Here is a 23,369-nt window from a genome sequence, read left to right on the forward strand (position 1 = left end):
ATATGTAACGAAAGAGCTGATTCCAAAACTTTTGTATAATATACTAAGATCTAAAGTAGACCTACCAGTGGTGCAAATTGCTGAGATGACCGAGTTGAGCGAGCGATTTCTCTAGCCTCCTCATAATACCCAGTTCGCAAGCAAAAATATATCTGTAGTTTGAGAGATAAATATTACTCATTTCACGTCCGCAATGTAAATATCTATTTCTCAATCATATGGTTATGAAAAAGTTAATAATTCAAAGCACGAGGGAAATAATCCAAAACCTGTTGCCAAGTAGTATCAACAGGAGGCTGCCTACGAGCATCAGCTGAATCGAAATCTAAAATACCATAGTCTCTCAAACGAATCTGCACAGTATAGTAAACAAAAAATGAGAAAGCTAAACAGCCCTATGAACGTTTTCTATGTGTTAAGCACTTTTATGTCTGGGAGACTTACCCGAAGAAATGCACGAATTCTTTGCAAATTTCCAACAGATCCACCAAGAGCAGCCTAGACAGGATTAAAAAAAAAACAAGAGACATGTTAGAATGATTACCAACACTCTTGAAATAGGATTGAAAAATCATGGAACTTTTTAGACAGCATCCAACCATTTCAAGAAGATGGTAATCAAAATATGCATTGACATATTCGTACACAAACAAAAACAACTAAAGAAAAAACGAGAGAGAAATGAATACTTGTGTCGGATGACTCTGAATTGTGTCCATTATATATTTCTCATGCCCACGTTGTAAATGATGTCTTGCACCTATCGCGAGGGACATCCTCTTCGAAACACCCTGGCGAACTGCTGAATCTTCACCTGTTATTGCCTGGAAATTTTTTGTCAACAATCAGAAATCATTTGTATAAATTTAGAAAGCTAGGCAGAAGATAACGATCAGTCAAATATCCTTAAAGAGTGGTTGGCTGAAAGATATAGTTTCCGGTCAAAAGATTACCTGAACAAGCTGCCAGATTTTCTGCATGTTGACTGATTTCCCGCGAGTTACCTCAGCACCAAGAGTATCATAAGCGTCCTTAAAACACATAGCAGGCTATACAAAAGTAACAACTGGGATCAGTAGAATGCACACCCAAACAATCAATATGAGGGTAGCCAGTTTTAATGGCTGCTGCATAAGAGGTAGAGTGCATACCGAACAAAAAGGTATAACAATTTTAGCTTGACTTCTTAAAGTAGTTAGGAAAATGAATATTTTTCAGCTAAAGTGAACCAGTACTAAGTTTTAAGTCAAGGTATAGGAAATCCTTACTCTAAATGGCAAGCCTCGTTCTCTTGAAGTGTTAAGTTTCTTCACAACCTCTCCATAGATGTATGCCTTTATCTCATGAATGGGTATGTTAGCCAGAGCCACAAGTTCTTTGCCTGGTGTTGAGGACACTCGAGGACTTGAAGCCACCGGCACTAGTTGACCAGCATGAACCTCTCTGCTTGTATCAGTCAAATTCGTTTTAGGTAGCATTGATATTCTGCTGAGGCTCTGAAGGAAGTCGCGTTTTTCTTTTCTCCAATCCTCCTGCCAAGTCAAATTCACATTCAATATTTAGCATCCAAACCCTCTACTATATCTTGTCACTAAGCAAATCATCCATAACCATGAAAAGTCTCTTTAAAGATTATTGATTGCATAGTACAAATGTACAATTGACAACTTTTAAGTAGGAAACAACAAAATATGCGCCTCTGTAATGAGTTATCAATCTTTCTATGCAAAAGCATAACGAGAAGAAACCAAATACTAGGAGGAAAAAGAAGTAACGAATAAAGTTAAAGTGGAAATACGGATAGCAAGAATACAAACCTCCAGCACTTTCATCATGTAGTCATTAAAGCTTCGAACATTATCCTTTTGGGCTTCCTGTATAGCTGATACCATAGCCATTTCATGAACCTAAAACAAAACAATAAACAACACACATCATAATGGCCATGCATCGCCAAGACAATCAATCTATATTATAATATATGTAGTAAACATCCGAGAAACAGAAGTACCNCTATATCTTGTCACTAAGCAAATCATCCATAACCATGAAAAGTCTCTTTAAAGATTATTGATTGCATAGTACAAATGTACAATTGACAACTTTTAAGTAGGAAACAACAAAATATGCGCCTCTGTAATGAGTTATCAATCTTTCTATGCAAAAGCATAACGAGAAGAAACCAAATACTAGGAGGAAAAAGAAGTAACGAATAAAGTTAAAGTGGAAATATGGATAGCAAGAATACAAACCTCCAGCACTTTCATCATGTAGTTGATAAGAATGAATACGTAATCTTTATTTCTTATCTGAAGGATACAATGTTTATAACGGAATGAGCCTCCGGGACATCACCGGATCAATAACTCGATTCCAGAGCAACACATACGTCGCTAACAATCACCAAACAATGCATAAAACTGAATAACGAACAGAGTAAAGTCTTATATACAATCTTAGTCACGTGCTCCTTCCTCTCCTACGCTTCAGTCGCACGTGTCTTCTTCCTTGTGTACACTATGTATGGCTTATCAGTAGTCATTAAAGCTTCGAACATTATCCTTTTGGGCTTCCTGTATAGCTGATACCATAGCCATTTCATGAACCTAAAACAAAACAATAAACAACACACATCATAATGGCCATGCATCGCCAACCAAGACAATCAATCTATATTATAATATATGTAGTAAACATCCGAGAAACAAAAGTACCTGTTGCAGGTATTCTTCAACGCTCGTCGCCTCAGCAGGAAACACATCCTCAAATGTTGTCTTTGAAGAGTATTTAAAAACGGAAAAAAAAAAATTAAAAAAAACATCACATAATGGCCGAAGAAATTAATCACATTTGAAACGCAGACGGCGAGCTGACAGATGTGTAAGCAAGAAAGCAAGAGATGATGAATTCGTTTGCAAAAAACAAAACTACTTATTCTTATCTCAAGGCAAAAAACACAAAGTAATCCTTCAAGCACATGATAAGCAGAATCAGCTAAGATGGAAAGATAGAATAAGACAAATATTCACCTTGAGCTCAAAAGATTTAAGATCACGAGCTAGTTGCTCTGCATTAATTCCCTCCCGTGCGAGTAGTCTGCATTTACCAACAACAAAAACCAAAAAATACAACAGAATCAACACTTGGTTGTAGACACTAGCTACTCCCATTTGAAAAGTTGAGCAATGAAGGAACGTTTCAATTGTTTTGAAATCTCCCACCCAAATTAGCACTCGGCTTTTAACATATTCAAAACAAAACAACAACTGATTGAAAATATAAAACTGAAGGTGAAGGGGATTTACCTAGTGGCAGCAATAGACTGAGAAGGAGCTTCGTTCCTTAGGGTTTTAGCTTTTAGCTTCTTCGATAATGCTTCCAACTGATCTAAATTTCTCTGATAGCGACACAGACACATATCAATCTTCCTAATCTTAACTGTTGAAACATCTTAACTTCTGGAGAAACCAGTCGGTCGGAGGAGAAAGGGAAAAAAAAAACAGCGGAAAGAACCTGAAGAGGAGGAAATTGAGAAGAAGGAGCAGCTTGCTCCAGAAGCTTCGACGAAGAATGGAGAAGATCAGTCCAACCACTCATCTCTTGGTCGTTCGCCATTGATTTTGGATTCGAGGCTTCCAACTAAACTACGCAGTCGGAGAAGAGACAAAGAGAGAGGGTTTTCGAGATTTAAAACCTTTTTCGCTTTAATTTTATTTTAATTTGTTTTTATGTTTTTACTCTTTCATGACGAAATATATTACCAGTTTACCACTAGTGTGATTTTACTTTTTACCCACACCAGTAAACTGAATTTTGAGCCATTGCCTTTCAATTTCTGGGGTTTTTTTTTTTTCTATTCAATTTGCTTTGTAAACTTCACCGATTAAATTTTTGTGGTTTAGCTATTTTAGCTTGTATTTTTAAGTTAAGCAGCCAATGAAATAAGACAATTTCTAATTTAAAAGCGACACAAAGAATGCTCTTTGTTTGGTCTAGAGGCTTAACAAGTCAAAACGTAGCATTGGCGTTTAAAGAGGCAACATGAGTAAAATGATACACTTGTATGGCGGCGACTCAACAATTCGTGGCTTTACTCGCCGTTATACGACGATATGGAACTAAGAGTGAGAACAAAATATTTCTTACCATAAAAATAGTAATATTCTTTTTTTTCCATGGTTCTTTAAACGCATTACAAGAATCTTATAGCAAAAGGGACTCCAAATCGATTTGAAAAAGACCAATAGCCTCTCTACTAGAGAGGGACAATTGCTTTTGCATCTTCCTCAATATATGGATTTAATATAAGATAGGTTCTCTCTATTGCATGCATAATAGAAGAATAAAAAGAAAGATCTTCAAGGACTTGAGAGGTTTTTGAGATCCTCTTCCTTGGCATACCAGCTTGGTGCTATCTTTGACAGATGTGGATACAAGTCTTTGTATGAATTCCTTATTGTCCCTTCTGCTACTCCTGTCGCTGTCGATATGTCTGCATCATCCCATGTAATTTAATCAGTCTAAAGGTTTTTGATGATTTCAACTCTATACTCGAATAGATGCGCCAAGAAAAAGAAAGAAAACTAACAAACCTTTGAGAGTCTTCTTGTCATCAGAAAGCTGGGTTATGATATAAATGACCACTGCCGCTATTGATATAGGGCTCCTCCTGCAAAGATCCCACATAAAGATATTTCAGTTCTGCTATGTCCATATTGGTCACGAATATTTGGGGAGAAATAATTGAAATGTACCTTATGTCAAATTCCTCAGATTTTTGCACAGCTTCCTGAGCAGCTTTAACCGCATGGTTGGACATCCCGAGGTTAGAGCAGAACCTTCTCTGCAATATCAGCAAGTAGAGAGCTATGAAACCACAAATTCAATGCAGCCAACAAAATCAAGAGTGCCATATTTGAATTAAAGAATACACTAGAATATTCTATACAGGTTCAGACAAACTTACCATGAAATCACCAGCGTGAATAGTGCCTAGTTCCACAGACTGGCCAGTCTCCAGTCCCAATGTTTTAACAATGTAGTCTTTGGCTCGGCCAATTTCCTTCTTTGTTGCCCCATTGGCAATAACGCATATTTCTATACACAAGGTACAGGAGTTTGATTGACTTATGGCAAAGCTATATCATATCAAGAGGTAACCAGACTCTCACTCAAATGAGAAATCTTTGAAATGTACCCTTAATAGTTCGAGGCTTGTCCTCCTGTCGACAGGCAATGTACAGGCAGGCTGCATAAAGTGCATCCTGATTTCTTCCCCTGCTTGACTTTTGATCCTCCAACCTCTTATATATCTCATTAGCCCGATCCTACACATAGCAAACGGTCAACAAAGCTGTCAATGAATACGCTGCGATACCACATATTGACAAGTACGTTCCACTAACATATACACAGACGAACAAGCTTACCTTGATAGTCGCAACAAGTCCCAACCTGGAAAAAACAAATATCAACAAGTGAGTATTCTCACACGGAACAATATAGTGTAAATACACAGCAAAACATGAATCGGGTAATGCACAAACAAACACTCTAAACCAACAGCAGCAACAACACCTCTTCAAATACAGACAAACACAACATAAAAGTGCAAGGGAAGACAAAACTCTCTCAATGAAACATTAAAAAGGAACCTCCTTTTGTTCTGTAACTGACAATGTGGTTTCTCAAACTTGTAAGAATAACGCAAGAGGTGGATTCGTTAACAAGATCCCCAAATAACGAAAGCTGCGTGATATAAATCAAAGAAAACTCATACAAAAACCAATCTCCAAGCGGAAACAACTTTGCATAAACCATGTAATCTCATTAGAAACCAAGTGATCTAAACGTTCCAAATCCAATATCTCAGAAGGGGGATCTCAAAAGGGGAGGGGGATAAACCGAAAAAATCAGAAATGGGACTACCTTTCAGACATAGTGGCGATAGTTTTAAAGGCTTGAATCAAACCACGATCGGAGTTGGAGTTACGGTTCTGCCACCTCCCGAGAGAAGAAGACAAGAAATCACCGGAGGAACCATTGGGCTTGGCGATGACAGTGGTGAGAGCACTATCGGCGAGAAGAGGGTTGGTTGGACCACCGACACGGTTGGGATCGCTGTTGGAAGACTCATTAGCGAAGGTACGCCACTCAGAGGTCTCATCGATGGAGTGAGATTCCAAAACCAAACCACACTCGGAGCAAAGGGTGTCTCCCGCTGAGTGATCGAACACCAACTCCGTCTCCTTCTTACAATCCGTACAATACGCATCCGACATGATTACACAAGAACCCTAATTTTTTTCTTAACCCAGAAAAAAATTAAAATTAAAATCAACAACCCTAAAAAAAATCGAGATCTTAATCGGTTGGTTTACAAGGGTTCCTTTCGATTTCTTCTTCTCTCTTCTTCTTCTTCTTCTACGCGAGTGAGAAAAAAAAAAGGGGGAGACAAAGAAACTAAAACACGAGATGCAACTTTGTGGAGAGAAGGAGAGAAACCGTAGGTTTGTGTCCTAATTTATAGACAAAGAGATAGGGACATGTTTCCCTGCGGTGAGGTGCACCGTGTAGAGTTGATCTAAATCGTTGGTTTTAGTGGGACCTACTAATAATCAATCGGACGGTTTATTGATTTTCTCCAGCGATTGACGTTTGTTTTATTTTTATTTTTTGATATTTGTAATACAATATAGCTTTGCTTGTCCGTTTTAGGAGGACAGAGGAAAAAGAAATAAGTGACTTGTTAGGGAAGTCATACCGGTCGCATGTGTTGGATTTAGTTGGAAGAGTTTTGGAGTGTTTGGATATGTAAATTAAAAAAAAAACTTGGTAGTTGTTTGGATATTGGAAGATTTAATAAAACTGGCATTGAGCTTATGTACAATCTGATTATGACTTATGAGATTATTTGCATGGGTCACACTAATGGACCCTTTTGAACTTGGTTCAATACATAACTAAAATACATAAACCAAATTTTTGGGTAATTTTATACCTGAAATAGCTAAACATTAGTACGTGAGACAAAAAAACTGATAAATTCACTTTTGAAGGTGACACGTTATATATCTATCACCCCTTTTTGTTTTGTACGTGTCTCACCATTGCCGTGCCAAGGTCTGTAGAAGCCTAAAGGTAAAAGATGCTTCACGTATTTTATTTTTAAGAGTGATTTTTTTTGGTTATAAAAGAAAGAAATATTATTATTTTTTAAAAAAACTTTAAAGAGTAAGATATAATAGTTTATGTAAAGTAAAAAAAAAAAAAAAATTTATGTGAATGCTGAGTTTTGTTTCCAAAAATTTCCTAAAACACTACATAAAAAATGCTCAATCTAATTTACAAATAAAAATGTGGCATGTATTTACTTATTTTTTTGGTGTGACTTAAAGCAAATGTCTTTTTTGCAAAGCATAAGGCACGGTTCTGTGTCTCACTGTCACAAAATTTACGGAAATTAATTGTTTGAAATGGAATATGAATGCTTTGGATTTATCATATTTTAAAAGGTTTTTATATTATGACTATAATCTTTTATATTTAAGATATTGCTTTGTAAATCAGAGTAAAATCAAAATGATAATCCTATCAAATGTTATTAACTCAGCTGATCGCCGATGAAAACAACCACAGCTGAGTTAATATACTCAACGTACAACCATTGTTCGTCCTTGAATACTTGAAGTCCAGGAACCTCATTAGGGACGAGGAGTGCGAGTGCCCCTATATCAGTGTGCGCCGGGCCTCCTAAGGCTAATTCCGATTTTGGAGACGGCGGATAGTAATTGATCCTAATCAAATACTCTGCCGTTTCGCCACCTAAACTTTGCGTCAACGCCACGGCTGGTAACCCTAGTCCCTCTGATAACCAACCAAGAATTTTTTCAGCTAGCTTCTTCATATGCCTTGTGTACTCCTCATTCACCTCCCTGTATATATAATCGCCACGTCCCAAATATCAACGAAGATCCAACTTTTGAATTTGACAATTTCTTAAGGAAGCGAAGTTTAACAAAAAAAAAAAAAAATGGAGTCATCTACTTATTATGTTGCCAATTGGTTTTGAAAATTCTAACTCATATTACTATTTTATTAGGAAAGCGTACGTTACCTGTATTGGGGAGGATTCTTCAGCCAATATTTATAGTTGATGATTGAGGGTGGGGAGAGTCTGTGAAACAGATGTTCGTCCCAAGCGTCAATGCCTTCTAGATAGTTCCTCTTGTATCCTTCGAAGTCTTCCTCTTTCGCCACGGCTTTCTTTTCTGCCTCGGGAAGGTCGAAAAACTGCTTACCAACCACTTGCAGCTGCTGCATCAGCTCTGTTGGAATTCCGTGGTTGACCACCTGAAAAACTCCCCATTCTTGGCTCGCTTCCGTCACCTCACGCACCAAAAGCTCTTCATCAGAAATGTTTAGATCAACCACGGGAACGTCGGCGCTTCCTCCGAGAGTTGAGCTCGCCAACTGCTTGCTCAAATATGGGAAAGACGAAGGAGATGTGTTGTAGTTTCTCTCGTCCTCCATTGCTTCACTCTAGTGCCCAAGTTGGTTTTCCTTATAGTGGTAGGTGTGAGAAGGATAAGCGAAGGCTAGAAAGGGCTTAAATAGGGTAAGTACGAGCATCTCAATTAATATTATAAATGGGACCATTATTCGGATGTAACATTTTAGAATTACGAATATCAACAAAAGTAAAGACAACTAGTTGTTGGCAAACGCTGCCACACTCTAATAATTAATTGTTCTCTGAGTTCATCGTATAATTGAAATAACTAGGGCTGGGCATTCGGATAACCCGTTCGGGTTCGGGTATTACCTATTCGGGTTCGGCTAAACGGTTTTAGAAAAATAGAACTCATTGGGTATTTTTAGATATATGGGTTTGGTTCGGTTTGGGTACTATCGAGTTCATGTCGGTTTGGGTTACAAATTTTAGAACCCGATTAGTACCCGAACTACTGGATACCCGAAAAAATATAATTAAAATTAATTAAATTTAAATAAATTTAGACTTATGTGACAAAATATTTTAGATTTTTTGATTATTTTTTGATATTTAGATATAAAACTAAATGAAATATTCAAAATTATAATCATAATTTTGGGATAATTGCATTAATATAATGATAAATATTATAAATATGTTTATATGTTCAGGTTTAATGGGTACCCAAAAGGGTACCGGGTATTACCCGACCCTAACCCGAACCTACGGTATTAGAAAATAGAACCCAATAGGATTTTATAGGCAAACTCGTACTTAACCCGAACCTGGTTTTTCGGGTCGGGTTCTGGATTGGGTATTTGGATACGGTTTTTATGTCCAGACCTAACCTAAATACTAAATGTCACAGATTTTATTTTTATTAGTTGTACATTGCCATATTATATAGATACTTTTGTGAAGTCTGCAGCAATTTTAATATTCCATCAGTGACCAAAATAAAAATATTGCATTGTAGTCTTGTAGATTATTAAAATTGTTGACATCGTATCATACTATCATTTTTCTATCTCCGATGATTTCCATTTACCAAAAATTGAGACATCTGGGCATAAGTGCATAACAACAAGCTAGGTAAACAATCTACGACAAGAAGATGGACTTGTATCCTTCCGGAGTAAAAAGGTAATATGCGCCACCATTCACAAAACTTATAGGGTTTATTTGGTGATTGCGAAAAGGTTAGCTTAAGTAGCGAAGTACGTAGGGATGTGACTTAAACGAGAGAAAAATAAAACAGAAGTAAATCTGAAAAAAATGATATGTTACATTATTACTATGTGTTTGGATAGTAATTGGACAAAAAATCTTTGCACTCTGTATAGTGTAAGATAAAAAAGGCTTTTAACACAAAACCACCGGAGAGAAACAATTACTACGTTAGCTATATAATATGATTATAATCACAATTCAGAGTCAGATCAGCGAGATTCAATATATATGTTTTTTTAGTATATACTGCTTTAGAACAGGTGATGGATTTGCCTGGTGCAAGACTATATATGTCTAAATTGTTTGGACTTTGCATACCATTGATTTTGTAGATATAAATATGATGCGATGATACATGGGTATGAATACATTACAAGAGTCAAGAGTTCCAAATCGCAATGTTTTGGACTTTGGTCTTCGCTACATTTAATTTCTGTAGTGGATTAAAAGCAATTCGATGATACATGTCTAGAATTATATATTGTTGAAAAGGTATATACATATCGATCGTGTTGTGTGGGCAGCATTGGATATCGTTTATATATATAACAAGTGCTGCCGCGATATAACATTACCATGTCCAAAAAACAATAATATATGTCATTATGTCAAGAAACATATGCAATTGCAATTAGAGAAAACAATATACATGCTAGAAAATTTTCTCTTAAGAAACCATAATCAAGAACAAACACATTACACATGGGATTATCGAAACAAAACAAAAAGTTACTTATTCTATCAAATCTATATAGAACCCCTGTTTTATTAAATAAAGGTTGTAAATTCTTCGAAGGATCCAGCCTTAGGATTCAATTCTATCAAATCTGGTTTGATTTAATGGAAAATAAAGTGAAACGGTGATATATAAAGGTTTTGCTTCCAAAGGCAGATTCGTTTTGTGAGCAAGTTTTTGGCGGGGATTAAACTTTGAACACGTCAAGATTCGATCTCTCCATTTAAAACTAAAAAAAAAAACCTAAAAAATTATAATTTATTTTAAATGTTCATGATATTTATGCTGCAAAGTCACATTGTGAATCTTTTCATTTAAGGATCATCCAACTAGATCATTATTTTGTTTTTCTTAATTTTCAAAAGAATATTATATATGTATCCTTGGTTTTTATTAATCTAGACAAGTTTACCAAACTAATTATTTGGTCTACAAATAGTTGGGGTCGGCTCAATAATGGTGGCGGTCATGTGCCAACGCGGGAAGAATAAACAAAATTTATCAAATAGTCGTTGTAAAGATGATAAATTGTAGTTCTAAAAGTTATACCACATTTCTAATTTTATTTCACTCGGACGTAATTCAAGATTCCACCATTGACAGTGTTATCAATCAAAATATAAGATAACAAGTCATTATATTTCCAACCCATGCACCATTCAAAAAAGTAATTATCCGACAGTTTCTGACAGTAAATTGGAGCAGAAGAAGAGAAATACAAATCTAACAATTAATCTATCGTCTGAATTTTGTGTAAATCTTTGGAACTTGGAAGGGATGAGATCTCATTGTAATCTAAGTTAAATATTCATTTTAATAATGTTGCAATATTTATGAATAAATAATTGATAAATATACAAAATTCGTTGCATTTGGTAAATAAAATTGGTATAGAGCAAAGCGAATAGCTAGCTCATAAGTCATAATCATATTATGCGAAATCCGTTGTCAAAGCGGTTGTTCTGCGTCATGCACATGCACCACCAAAAAAAGAGAACATATGAACCTTTTTAAAACTTCACGCCGTTTTAGGCCCACGAAACCAAATGCTACGCCGTTTACTAGTTAAACTCGCTTTGACTTTTGACCAAACCCTTGAGTTGACAGCCGTCTCCTCTCTGTTGTTTCCGTGTTCTTACCCGAAACGAGAGGAAAGTCCACTAAACCCCAAATATTAATTAAAAAATGGAATCTAATCGAGATGCTACCTTTCATCATTGTTTCACTCGGTTCCATATATAGTCTGTGTATGTATGCGTATGTATTAAAAAGTCTCTTTGTATCCTCAGAGTCACTCATCTTATCTCTCTTTCTTTCTCTCTGCTTCGTCCCCAAGAAAAGTGAAAAACTAATCTCTATTTTTGTGCTTGAAACGTAACCCCAATCACCAAGATCGATCAGACCAAACCCTTCATCAACATAGAAGATGGTGCAGTACCAGAGATTAATCATCCACCATGGAAGAAAAGAGGAAAGTGGTGGAAGCAGTTGCTGCTACTCCAAGAGAGCTAAACAAAAGTTTCGTTGTCTTCTCGTTTTTTCTCTTCTCTCTTGCTGTTTCGTCTTGTCTCCTTACTACCTCTTCGGCTTCTCCACTCTCTCCCTCCTAGGTACTTACTATATCTCTCTCGCACACAACCTCACACTTTTCTTGATTTTTCTATTTGATTTATTACTTATCTCTCTGTTTTTTACTCTTCTCCAGATTCGTTTCGCAGAGAAATCGAAGGTCTTAGTTCTAACGAGCCATTCACTACTCCTCTGTGCTCAGAAATCTCCAATGGTTAGTCTTTTTCTTGCTTTCTTTTTGAAATATCTTATCCTAATTCATTCTTTTACCAAACCCTGAAAAAAAAAACAGAGTTTTGATGTGCTCATCTTAATATTAGAAACAGAGTTTGTGTAAAACTTATTGTTTTTTCTGTTTGTACGCAGGAACCATTTGTTGTGACAGAACCGGTTTGAGATCTGATATATGTGTTATGAAAGGTGATGTCCGAACAAACTCTGCTTCTTCCTCAGTCTTCCTCTTCACCGCCTCCACCAAGAACAACACAAAACCGGAAAAGATCAAACCTTACACGAGAAAATGGGAGACTAGTGTGATGGACACAGTTCAAGAACTCAACCTCATCACCAAAGATTCGAACAAATCTTCAGATAGTATATGCGATGTGTACCACGACGTTCCTGCTGTGTTCTTCTCCACTGGTGGATACACCGGAAACGTATACCACGAGTTTAACGACGGGATCATCCCTTTGTTTATAACTTCGCAGCATTACAAGAAAAAAGTTGTGTTTGTGATCGTCGAGTATCATGATTGGTGGGAGATGAAGTACGGAGATATCGTTTCGCAGCTCTCGGATTATCCACTGGTTGATTTCAGTGGAGATGCGAGAACTCATTGTTTCAAGGAAGCTACCGTTGGATTGCGTATTCACGACGAGTTAACTGTGAATTCTTCACTGGTCAATGGGAATCAAACCATTGTTGACTTCAGAAACGTTTTGGATCGGGGATATACTCATCGTATCCAAAGCTTGATCCAGGAGGAAACAGAGGCCAACGTGACCGCACTCGATTTCAAGAAGAAGCCAAAACTGGTGATTCTATCAAGAAACGGATCATCTAGGGCGATACTTAACGAGAAACTTCTCGTGGAGCTAGCAGAAGAAATCGGGTTCAATGTCGAGGTTCTAAGACCACAAAAAACAACGGAAATGGCTAAGATTTATCGTTCGATGAATACGAGCGATGTAATGATCGGTGTGCATGGAGCAGCAATGACTCATTTCCTATTCTTGAAACCGAAAACAGTCTTCATTCAGATCATCCCGTTAGGGATGGATTGGGCAGCAGAGACATATTACGGAGAACCGGCGAAGAAGCTAGGATTGAAGTACATTGGTTACAAGATTGCCCCGAGAGAGAGCTCTTTATATGAAGAATATGGTAAAGATGATCCTATAATCCGAGATCCGGATAGTCTCAACGAGAAAGGATGGGAATATACTAAGAAAATATATCTACAAGGACAGAACGTGAAGCTTGACTTGAGAAGATTTAGAGAAACGTTAACTCGTTCATATGATTTCACCATCAGAAGGAGATTTAGAGATGAAGTTCCTCGTTTACTTGTTACATAGAGAGATATTATAGAGAAGAAGAAACAGAAGGAAGTGTTTCATTTTGATTTTTTTGTAAAGTTTGAATGACAATTAAATTCATTTTTTCATTAAGATAATACGGTAATTAAATCAATATGTTTGACCACGTTAAGATAATACGGTAAATAAATCAATACATTTGACCAAAAAACAAAATCAATTTATTTTTATAAAATTTTGAAGCTCCGAAATAATAGATTTTGTACGCTTTGTTTCTTTTTTACCTAGATAAATAAAATAATGACTATAAAAAATACAGTATTTGCAGTGGGAAATTTATGAGTACAATTTTGACGAACAAGTGTTCTGTTTTCTAAGGTTTAGGTGATTTATGGAAGCCATCGCAAAATCTGAAGCCCAAGATAGAGAGGCCGAGCGGCCCAGTAATGATGAACAAAAAAAATACTCCACTCTCTCGTTTAGAGCTCCTCCGTGTCTCTCTCACTCTGTCTGAACCCTACTAGTTTCCGATTTCAATCCAAACAACTGAGAGCATGTGCGTGCCAAGGAGGTAACAAGATAAAAATTTCGATTTCAAACCCTATAAAATTGATCTATTTTTTCGTTTTTCTAACCTTTTTAGGGCTGTGAATTTTTTATATATTTTTTGGTAGTATGGTTGCATCTGGGAAGGAGGCAACGATAGCTGTGGAAAGGCTTCTTGAGAGTATGGCTGCAGTGAATGCAAATCTCAGGCAAATGAGTGATGAAGAATTGGTGGCCTGGGAGAGGGTGCTTCAGAATCTTCAGAATCATCTGAATAGAGTGATTGCAGCGCGACAGGAACCTGAGCAGATGTGATCTGTTTTACTGCTTTTTTAACTAGTCAGTTGTGTTCGTGGGTCGAAATTTAAAATTATGCCTTTAGTTTAGTTAGTGGATTCTGAGCTCGAGCTCTTGTAATAATACTATGACTTGAACCTATTTCTTTCTGTAGTAAAAACATATAATTCAATATAATCCTGCGTCTAATTTACATATTTTGTTTTCTCTGAATTTTTTATCGTTATTCGTTAAGATAATAAATCAATTTCTTCTTAATTAATTATTAGGAAACTTTTAAGCACAAAAAGATACTAATATATATATATATATTAATAAATAAACTCAATCGCCGCCCCTATCTCAGCCTTTTCCTTAAAAGTTAAAACTCTTTTCTTTTGGGGTTTCTGGGTTTAGTTTGATCCGGATTACACAGAGATATGGGGAGAGAGAGGGTTAAGATGAAGCTGAAGCTGAAGAGGAGGCCAAAAGAGTTGCCCAGGAAGGTTAGAGTGCTCTGCCATTTCTGCGGAGTTTCTGGGTTTAGTTTGACGAATAAGTGTTCTGTTTTCTAGTGTTTAGGTAATTGTTGAACTAGCTCTTAGGTTATTGATATGGAACCCTAGCCATCGCAAAATCTGATCCTGGAGTTTCTTTTGATTGGTTAGCTATTAGCCTATTACTATAGGGATCCCTATAGCTCTAGGTTCTAAGTTTTGGTCTGTTTAGGTTCATGATTCTACTCTTCAACATAAGTACTATGCTTGTAATCATCAAACCAACCGTTTAAAACCTAAACCCTGACTTCTTCTGGGTTTGCAATCTCTTTCCAGATACGAACAAAGGCCACACAAACAAGAACATGAAGCACTGGTATGTACACAAAATATCCGCAACTCTTGTCAAGTCATGAACTTTTTTTATCTTTCTCTCTGTTTTGATTGGTTCTTACACCACTTGCCTAGTCTATGGAGAGGGAACTCAAGAGATTTAAGGCTTTTGACCAGGTATATATAACTCATTTAACATTTTCCCGTTTCTTATTCTCACGTTTGTCTATTTCTTTCTTTCCACTGCTGTTCATATGAGCTGTCGTTTATATTCCCAGGAGAATGACTGGTAAGGATCTCGACGGTTTGAGTTTCGAGGAGCTGCTAGTACTTAGAAACCATCTAAACGAAGTCATGCTCATTGTGACCAACCAAAAGGTTGTTTAATACACAAATTTATAGGCAGGAAACTGATGAGACGACTTCTTTCTCCTATTAATGAAAATGTAGTTTTAAACATCTTGTTTGAATTTATTACAGGACAAAATAAGGCTCGAAAAGGCAGAAAGGCTGCGCCAACAGGTAAAGCTTTTAAACAGTACATTACCTAACAAAACAAGATTTGTTTGTGAAGTTTTGAATTGATGTGGAAGAAGGCAATGCTGATATTGCGTCTTCTTTGTTTTCTTCTTTTTTCCTTATAGATCCACCATGTTTGATCTTGCAGTATTCTTCTTTCATTTTTTGCAGAAGAAGGAAGCAGGGGATGAGAATGAAGGTACGAGGAGAAGGGTTTTGGTTCCTTGCAGGTAATCTTGTTGTTGCTAAAAAGGATTTTTTTTTTTTCTTGGTTGGGTTTGTCCAAAGGTTTAGGTTTCTTTTGTTGAATCAGTACTTGGGGTAAAAAAGTAGATATGGAATCAGTTGTTTTATTGCTGAATCCGATCCTTTCGGTAGAGATCACTTAGGTTCCAAGTTGGTGCAGAAAAACATTGTCTTTCTTTTTTATTCATTGGACCAATTGTGCAAAGGTAAAGCCTGACTTGTTCTGGGTATATATAACAGATCTAGAGAGAGACAAGAGAAACAAGATGATGAAGCAGCACCACCACCACTGGTACCTGTCTATATAATATATGTATATTCACTTGCGGTCATGTCACTTCTTTTTTTGCCTCTCATTGCTTCTGTTATTGCAGTCTCGAAGTCAGATAGAATACGAGAGACGAAAAGCTGAATCCATGCACAGCGAATTCGAGAGATTATGGCTGTTGAAGGAGGAATGACATTTTACACTCTTATTGCTCTGCATAATAATAATGTTTTTTTTAACACTTTGGTTCTTATCGGGTTTTTTTTGAATCCTCCTCACAGGAGAATGAATGGTAGAGAGCTGACAGGTATGACACTCATTGAGCATTACTTACTTCTAGATCAGCTACACCAAGGACTTCGAGGTCTGACTGAGCATCAAAGATGATCAAGAATGGAACAATTTGCAATGCTATGCAAGACTCATGTACAGTGATATGAATGACATGTTTGCATTTTGGTTTGCATATAAGAATAATTTAATATTCTGAATCCATAATGTCATTACAGTTTGACCAAAGTAAAACATTTGGTCTAGTCTTGAATCGATGGTTCAACAAAACAAACACCCAAGAAGAGCAGTTTTGGAAAAATATTCTAAAAATACCAAAATCAATCAATATAGACAAGAGAAAAGAAAAGAAGGGAAAGATAAGTAACATCAATGTGTCTCATTCGCAGTCACATCTCTATAAACTAGTGGATGGGTAAAGACAAGTGCTTTGACATTGAAGGTGAATCTCATCTGCTTCTTAGGTTTCTTGATTAGCTATTTACTCGGGTTAGTTGGAGGATATGATTGAATCATTGAATATACTTAAACCTAAAGCCTTGAACCTTTTCCAGATATGGATGCAGTTCTGAAGATAAGCTGCAGGAGCAAGATAATGAAGCAGGGGTATGTATATATATGTACTTACTTTCTCCTGTCCTGTTTTCAACTATTATCATCAAATGAATTTCTATCTATCTTTGTATTTTATACCTATGTTCTTGCTTACCTTCAATGTTCTCTTTCTTGCAGCTGCGGGAAGAAGTCGAGAGATTACGGTTTTTGATCAAGTATGCCTGCCTGCCTGCCTGCGTTTCCCAACCTTCTTGTTCATTTATCCCTTTTGGTTCATCTGTTTTATTCTTTCACAATTCCAGGAGAATGACTGGTAGGGACGATGGTGTCAGTTTCGCCGAGCTGCTAGCTCTTGAAAGTCACCTTAACGATGTTCGGCGCATTGTCCTGGACCAAAAGGTGAAATACTTTACTTGCTCTCCTTTTATTGAAGATGCCGTAACTCTCAAGAATCTTTTTTTGTTTTTTTAACTATTGGCTATTGCAGGAGAAGATAAAGCTGGAAGAAGATGAAAGGGTAAAGATTCTATTTCATTATTTTGCTGTCTTCTCTTTTAATTGCCTTGTATCAAAACTATGTTTGTGAATCTTTGAGGAGCCTCCGGTTTACCCTTTCCAATTTAAAATCTCTCACATCTTTTTTTTTCCTTCTTAAAGTTCCTTGTTGACGGTTATAAGCTTTCTCATTTTGACATATATCAAAAACCCTACGATTTTGCAGAAGAAGGAAGCAGAGCATGAGGCTAATGGTACGAGAAGAGGTGTTTTGGTTCCCCCTACCAGCAGGTAATCTCTCTGCTAAAGAAATGATTTGCTTTTTGTTCATTAAACCAACCAATTGTGTAAAAATGAAGGCTGACTTGTTCTGCATATATGGATATCTAATACAGGTTGGTAGAAAGACAGAAGAAACCAAATGGTCTAGCACCACTGGTGCGTGTATATTCTCTGATGTTCCTATCACTTTTCTTGTCTCAGTTTGAGTCTTTAAAAATGCTCTTCTTCTTGCAGCTGAACATGAAGAGGGAATTTGAGAGACGAATCTCTGAACCCTTGCAGAGCGAGTTCGAGAGATTATGGCTTTTTAACGAGTAATAACTTAGTTACCATTTCCCTCTTCTTGCTCTGCAAAAGTCTCTGTTTTCTTTTGTTGTCCCCATTTAATTGTGGTTTTTTTTTTCATCTCACAGGAGAATGAATGGTAGAGAGCTCGAGGGTATGACATCCTTAGACCTGACCTTACTTCACAGTCAGATATTAGGAGCTTTGAAAGCTTTGAATGACCAAACGTTTGGACCAAGAGTAGAACAAAGGGCAAGGCAGCGAGGAGAGGTATAAAGTTATCAATGTATATTATAAGTTTTTAGTAGCTAGTATATCCGAATCGCTTTTTCTATTCACACATTTTCTTAGCATGTTTGCCTCACCAACAAGGAGTCAGTCTCTAGGTTAGCTGAGCCCGAGAGATGTTCATTGGACAATGGCAAGGATGCTGACACTTCCTTGCAATTTAGACTTCTTCTCGTTTCAAGGAAGCTCAGAAGGATCCATAATTGTTATCACCGCAAGAGCATGCCAGAGACCTACCTTAAGTAGATTCCTAGACAATGAGCAAAAGTGATGGTGGAGTACTTTAAATGGCTTCTTTGGCACAACACGTTGCGTGGTTCTAGAAGAGAGGAATTCGTTACTCAAAATATACAATAAACAATGATAGATACACATCATACACTAGTATTCGTAGATAGATAAAATTCATGTTTAAAATCTTTTGTCATTAGACTTTCTACTTTTCGTTTATTTTCTTCCATCTCAAATGAAATAGGTTCAAAAACTTATAAAAGTAGAAGTAAAACGACGTGTCAAACGAGTCGATCAAAGAAACCACATGTGTCATGAGATAGTTTGCGGTTTGTTACGTATAGTTAGGTAAACACCATCTTACATCATGAACGAGGAACGATATATTCTCATGTTTGGAACCGCCCAGATATTATCCTAGTTAATCTCTCTTTACAATTTTGTCTTTTCTAATCTGCCTCAACCATAATACTTGTAGCTTAATTAGGATGGTTATGGTGATACGTGCGTATTTATGGGTACTTTGTGGCCTCGCACTTAATCTTTAAACGTATAAACAAAACAAACATGCTTCTATTAAAAAACCAACAACGAAACAGGAAACATGCGTACATATATTTTTACGAACATATATTATTGTTCTTAAAATTTTGTGGTTGGCTAGTTGCTTAACAATCGGACACATACACTTTTCATGTATGATACCTTCTTTTTCTCGATATTCTTTTATTATTCTTATTGATAAACATAGATTCCAGTGTACCTGGGGAGATATTGATGTATATATTAACGTGCTTTTAAATTTCATTATCATCATCACAGTAGTAGTAGCTAGTACTGTCCAATTTTTTTGTAAACATGGATATGTATGTTGTCTGTTTATTTGAAACGTATCCCCATAACACGAATTTATCATGTTCATATTCTTTTACGAGAGTTCAAAATTTCATTAGAGAAATTAAACACAGAAATTTACCAAAAAAATGTTATCAATATATTCAAGGTATACTATAATATATTTGAAATAACAACTATCTTGTGATACGAGGGGTATAGTTAGGTGTCTATATACGCACATATCACTAGCCTTGATTTCCATCCACAAACATATACTATCAAAGTATAATCACGCGCGCACTTAATTAACTTAACTACATATATTATGTTATATACAGTTTAAAATTTAACCTGCAGGAAAACAACTTTAAGCTGCATGGATTATGCATATCGGTAACATTAGACACATGCATGTTGCCTAACATTTGCTAATGTCATTACTTGCCTAAACTTTTGACACATGTGTTTCTTTGTGGTGTTAGTTTACCATTACCATAAAGAAGTGATATTGTTAAAAAACAATGTTATCCCAATTACTTTAGGCAACAATCGTTTTCTTGCATTTATGAACCACGTCACACCGGGACAATATGGAAATCTCTACGACACACCGTTTAAAGCCAACGAATGTTCAACGACTCCAGTTGCGTTGTCCCTTGCCAAATCCGAATGTCAACATATTAAAATTCCAGAAAAAAAAAAAAAAANGAGAGCGTCAAACGTAAAATCAAATTCCAAAAAATAAAATCAAAATTTACAATTTGTCGTTAGCCGGGTCCATCGTGGACCTACCCTAATGGACGGTTGAGATAAGAGGATGGAGGCGAGGTTTTGATGATAATGAAAGTAAACAATTTTTTAAGACAAAGAAGACATAGTCGTAGTCGTCTTATCATATTTTTACTTAAAGAAAAAAAAAACCTAAACATTTACATATCGTATATATGTTATTTGTCAACAACTACAAATATAACACATTAGAAAAATAGATAATTTCGATACACATGCCAATCGATGTGTATTGGTAAAAACTAGCTAGTAGTAATATTCTTTTATTACTAGTACTGATATTGTCAAACTAACTCTGTGTTCTCTAATAATGTACGTTAAACTAACAATACATTTTTAATTTTATTGGGACCTCTCAAATGATAGGCAATAAATAACATAATCGCACATCTATATGCTTTAAAAAAAATATTCATGTAAAATGTGTATATAAATACACACACAAATCGGCCACACCTCTTTGAACACTCATCATCACTTTGGTCGGCCGCTTTCTTCATTACTCCTTCCTCAAATATCTCGACACACTTACCAAAATATAACATCCCTCTTAATTATTAAGTGGATCGATTTATCGAGACATAAGAATGGTGCAGTACCAAGAACTCGCTCTTCAGAGAAGCTTCAGCTGCGACACAAGAAAGATCAATCCCGCAACTTCTCCGGCGCGTGGTTTACACGGACGTTCACCGTCCTCTTCCTCTTTGATACCAACCATCCCTGAACACGAACTCTTCCTCGTCCCTTGCCGGAGATGCTCTTCCGTCTCCCTTTCCTCTTCTTCCTCCTCGTCATCCTCTAGGAATATCGGGAAACTCCAGTTGAAGCTTTCTTCGTTCTTGCGTTCTCTCATCAACGTCATTAACATCCCTGCTTGCAAATTCCTCTCTCTTCCTTCTCCGCCGTCTTCTTCTTCCGGCGTTTCTAACCAACTCATCTCACTCGTAACCGGTGGATCCTCTTCTCTCGGGAGAAGAGTCACCGGGACTCTGTATGGACATAGAAGAGGCCATGTCACGTTTTCCGTCCAGTACGATCCGAGGTCTGACCCGGTCTTGCTTCTTGACCTGGCCATGTCAACGGCGACTCTCGTGAAAGAGATGTCGTCTGGACTCGTCAGGATCGCTCTGGAGTGCGAGAAGCGTCATCGACCGGGGACAAAGCTTTTCCAAGAGCCCAAATGGACGATGTATTGCAACGGGAGGAAGTGTGGATACGCGGTGTCCCGTGGTGGCGCGTGTACTGATTCGGATTGGCGCGTGCTGAACACGGTCTCTAGGGTAACAGTTGGAGCAGGAGTGATTCCCACGGCGAAGAGTATTGATGACGTGTCCGGTGTTGGAAGTGGAACGGATCTTGGGGAGTTGTTGTATATGAGAGGCAGGTTTGAAAGAGTCGTGGGGAGCCGTGACTCGGAGGCGTTCTACATGATGAACCCGGACAAAAACGGAGGTCCAGAACTCAGTATTTTTCTTCTTAGAATATAATAATACGAAAATGTCTTCTTAAAAATAATTTGTTGACTTTTTAAAAAAAATTGAAAATGTCTTTAAGTGACGTATTATTATATAGTGAGTGAATGCAATGTTGTGTCATGAAATATATGTAATCGATAGTGATATAAAACTATATAAAAGGAAGAGAGAGGCCCTACGAGAGGGTATCATAGTTTTTTTCTTCTAATTATTTTATATGGTATGTGGTACTTTTTAATTTTTGTATTATAAGGATGTGATTATTAGTTTGTGGTTGCTTATATGCAAGGCATGAAGATCCCCACATGGTCCGTCATGATTAATGCCAATTTAAGATTCTTATTGTCTATACTATAAATTTTTAGTACTCCCTACAATTCAATCAAAATATAAGATGTTTTAGAAAAGTTTTTTGTTTCATATAATATAGGATGTTTTCAAGTTTTTATGCGACTTTTAGATTATTTTAGTATTTTATATTATGCAGCAATTTTGTTTAACAACTAAACAATAAATTATCTAGAAAGTGGGACTGCTTTTGAGTTGTAACAATCAATTCATAACCAAACACCGTTTATAGTTTAGCATATGATACCATCAAATTGACGAGTTACACTTGTAACATAATAAGTATAGAATATAGGTAGTTAAGTACTCTTCCGTTTCAAAATATAAGATGTTTTGAATGAAAGCACGCATATTAAGATATAACCACTTTAAAAAAGTTTAACTAATTATAAACACGACTCTAAAACATCCTATATTATAAAACAGAGGGAGTATCTTTTAACGAATCAAATGTATATGAATAATATTTAAGAGAAATTATCAGATGGAAAAGGAATTTAATGTGTAGAAACATAAGAAGTTATAATTATCAGTTTTTGCCAATACTTTGATCTAAAGTGGAAGTAATAAAAGAAGGATTGAAAACGCCTGACAAATGAAACTCTGGTCAAATTTTAAAAGATGAGGAGAAATATAAAGAAATGGAAAATGCAGAGGTGGATGATCGTGAGAAAAAAAAGTGGGTGGGAAAGAGCGTAAAAACCCACAGGCCTTGCCTTTTAGTGGACATAGTCTGAAAAAACTCATCAAAGCCGCAAAGCCAAAAATTCCCTTTTAGGAACTTTCCCTGCATTTTTGGACCACACCTTTTTCATGCATCTCAAGGTTAATTTGTGAGTCTATTCAGTTTCCTAATTTTGTGTGTGTATTTTTGTTGCGGTTAAAGTGAATTATTCAAAAGTTAAGACTACACAAGATAATTAGTTTATTGGTGATTAATCGTGGTTTCTTCTGTTAATCATGGATTTCCAAACTTTTGATCTATTCTCTTTTAAGTTTGAGATAGTATTAATTTTGGCGTATTCACAATCACAAATACTTTTATCTATCCAAGATTCAAACGTGGATATAATAACAGTGTAACATTGTTCTTTTAACCGGGTTGAACCAACCGCATATATAAGAAAACAGGTTAAATTATTTTTACTTTTTTGTTGGTTTACAAAAATGATCAAAATTTTGTGAATGAATCTCTTATTTTTAGATTGTATATGATGATCTGTTATAAAAATCAGAAT

At 36.4% G+C, this 23,369-nt stretch overlaps 6 protein-coding genes across 6 annotated transcripts in view; 3 read left to right on the plus strand and 3 right to left on the minus strand.

Moving 5' to 3' along the window:
* LOC104793076 (nuclear pore complex protein NUP93A) overlaps positions 1–3,687 on the minus strand; it is a 6,441-nt gene extending 2,754 nt beyond the window's left edge. Inside the window, exons 1-11 of the mRNA XM_019244244.1 lie at positions 3,514–3,687; positions 3,306–3,397; positions 3,030–3,096; positions 2,715–2,774; positions 1,818–1,907; positions 1,269–1,532; positions 954–1,049; positions 690–824; positions 445–498; positions 270–353; positions 66–152 (exon numbers count right to left, since the gene is read on the minus strand). Coding sequence (XP_019099789.1) covers positions 66–152; positions 270–353; positions 445–498; positions 690–824; positions 954–1,049; positions 1,269–1,532; positions 1,818–1,907; positions 2,715–2,774; positions 3,030–3,096; positions 3,306–3,397; positions 3,514–3,615 — 1,131 coding nt within the window. The 5' untranslated portion in view covers positions 3,616–3,687. The remainder of the gene's footprint in view (positions 1–65; positions 153–269; positions 354–444; positions 499–689; positions 825–953; positions 1,050–1,268; positions 1,533–1,817; positions 1,908–2,714; positions 2,775–3,029; positions 3,097–3,305; positions 3,398–3,513) is intronic.
* Positions 4,151–6,469, minus strand: LOC104782654 (transcription initiation factor IIB-1). Its single transcript, XM_010507646.2, has 7 exons — positions 5,929–6,469; positions 5,430–5,454; positions 5,198–5,327; positions 4,967–5,097; positions 4,755–4,843; positions 4,593–4,669; positions 4,151–4,492 (listed from the first exon to the last, which is right to left on the minus strand). The coding sequence occupies exons 1-7, from the start codon at positions 6,279–6,281 to the stop codon at positions 4,359–4,361; spliced, it is 939 nt and encodes a 312-aa protein (XP_010505948.1). The 5' UTR covers positions 6,282–6,469; the 3' UTR covers positions 4,151–4,358.
* Positions 7,604–8,581, minus strand: LOC104784343 (probable flavonol synthase 5). Its single transcript, XM_010509384.1, has 2 exons — positions 8,117–8,581; positions 7,604–7,934 (listed from the first exon to the last, which is right to left on the minus strand). The coding sequence occupies exons 1-2, from the start codon at positions 8,530–8,532 to the stop codon at positions 7,604–7,606; spliced, it is 747 nt and encodes a 248-aa protein (XP_010507686.1). The 5' UTR covers positions 8,533–8,581.
* On the plus strand, positions 11,712–13,786 carry LOC104782655 (EGF domain-specific O-linked N-acetylglucosamine transferase-like). Its single transcript, XM_010507647.2, has 3 exons — positions 11,712–12,070; positions 12,166–12,243; positions 12,396–13,786. Exons 1-3 carry the CDS (start codon positions 11,887–11,889, stop codon positions 13,607–13,609), a joined length of 1,476 nt encoding a protein of 491 aa, XP_010505949.1. The 5' UTR covers positions 11,712–11,886; the 3' UTR covers positions 13,610–13,786.
* Positions 14,833–18,836, plus strand: LOC104784344. Its single transcript, XM_019244245.1, has 14 exons — positions 14,833–14,898; positions 15,122–15,158; positions 15,226–15,265; positions 15,501–15,600; positions 15,703–15,744; positions 15,913–15,971; positions 17,101–17,152; positions 17,279–17,316; positions 17,404–17,500; positions 17,589–17,618; positions 17,823–17,887; positions 17,992–18,034; positions 18,113–18,192; positions 18,292–18,836. Exons 1-14 carry the CDS (start codon positions 14,833–14,835, stop codon positions 18,437–18,439), a joined length of 897 nt encoding a protein of 298 aa, XP_019099790.1. The 3' UTR covers positions 18,440–18,836.
* Positions 20,628–22,085, plus strand: LOC104782657 (protein MIZU-KUSSEI 1-like). Its single transcript, XM_010507650.2, has one exon. The coding sequence runs from the start codon at positions 20,896–20,898 to the stop codon at positions 21,793–21,795; it is 900 nt and encodes a 299-aa protein (XP_010505952.1). The 5' UTR covers positions 20,628–20,895; the 3' UTR covers positions 21,796–22,085.

This window comes from Camelina sativa, chromosome 4 (assembly GCF_000633955.1).
Source record: "Camelina sativa cultivar DH55 chromosome 4, Cs, whole genome shotgun sequence".
In the NCBI taxonomy this organism is placed as follows: domain Eukaryota; kingdom Viridiplantae; phylum Streptophyta; class Magnoliopsida; order Brassicales; family Brassicaceae; genus Camelina; species Camelina sativa.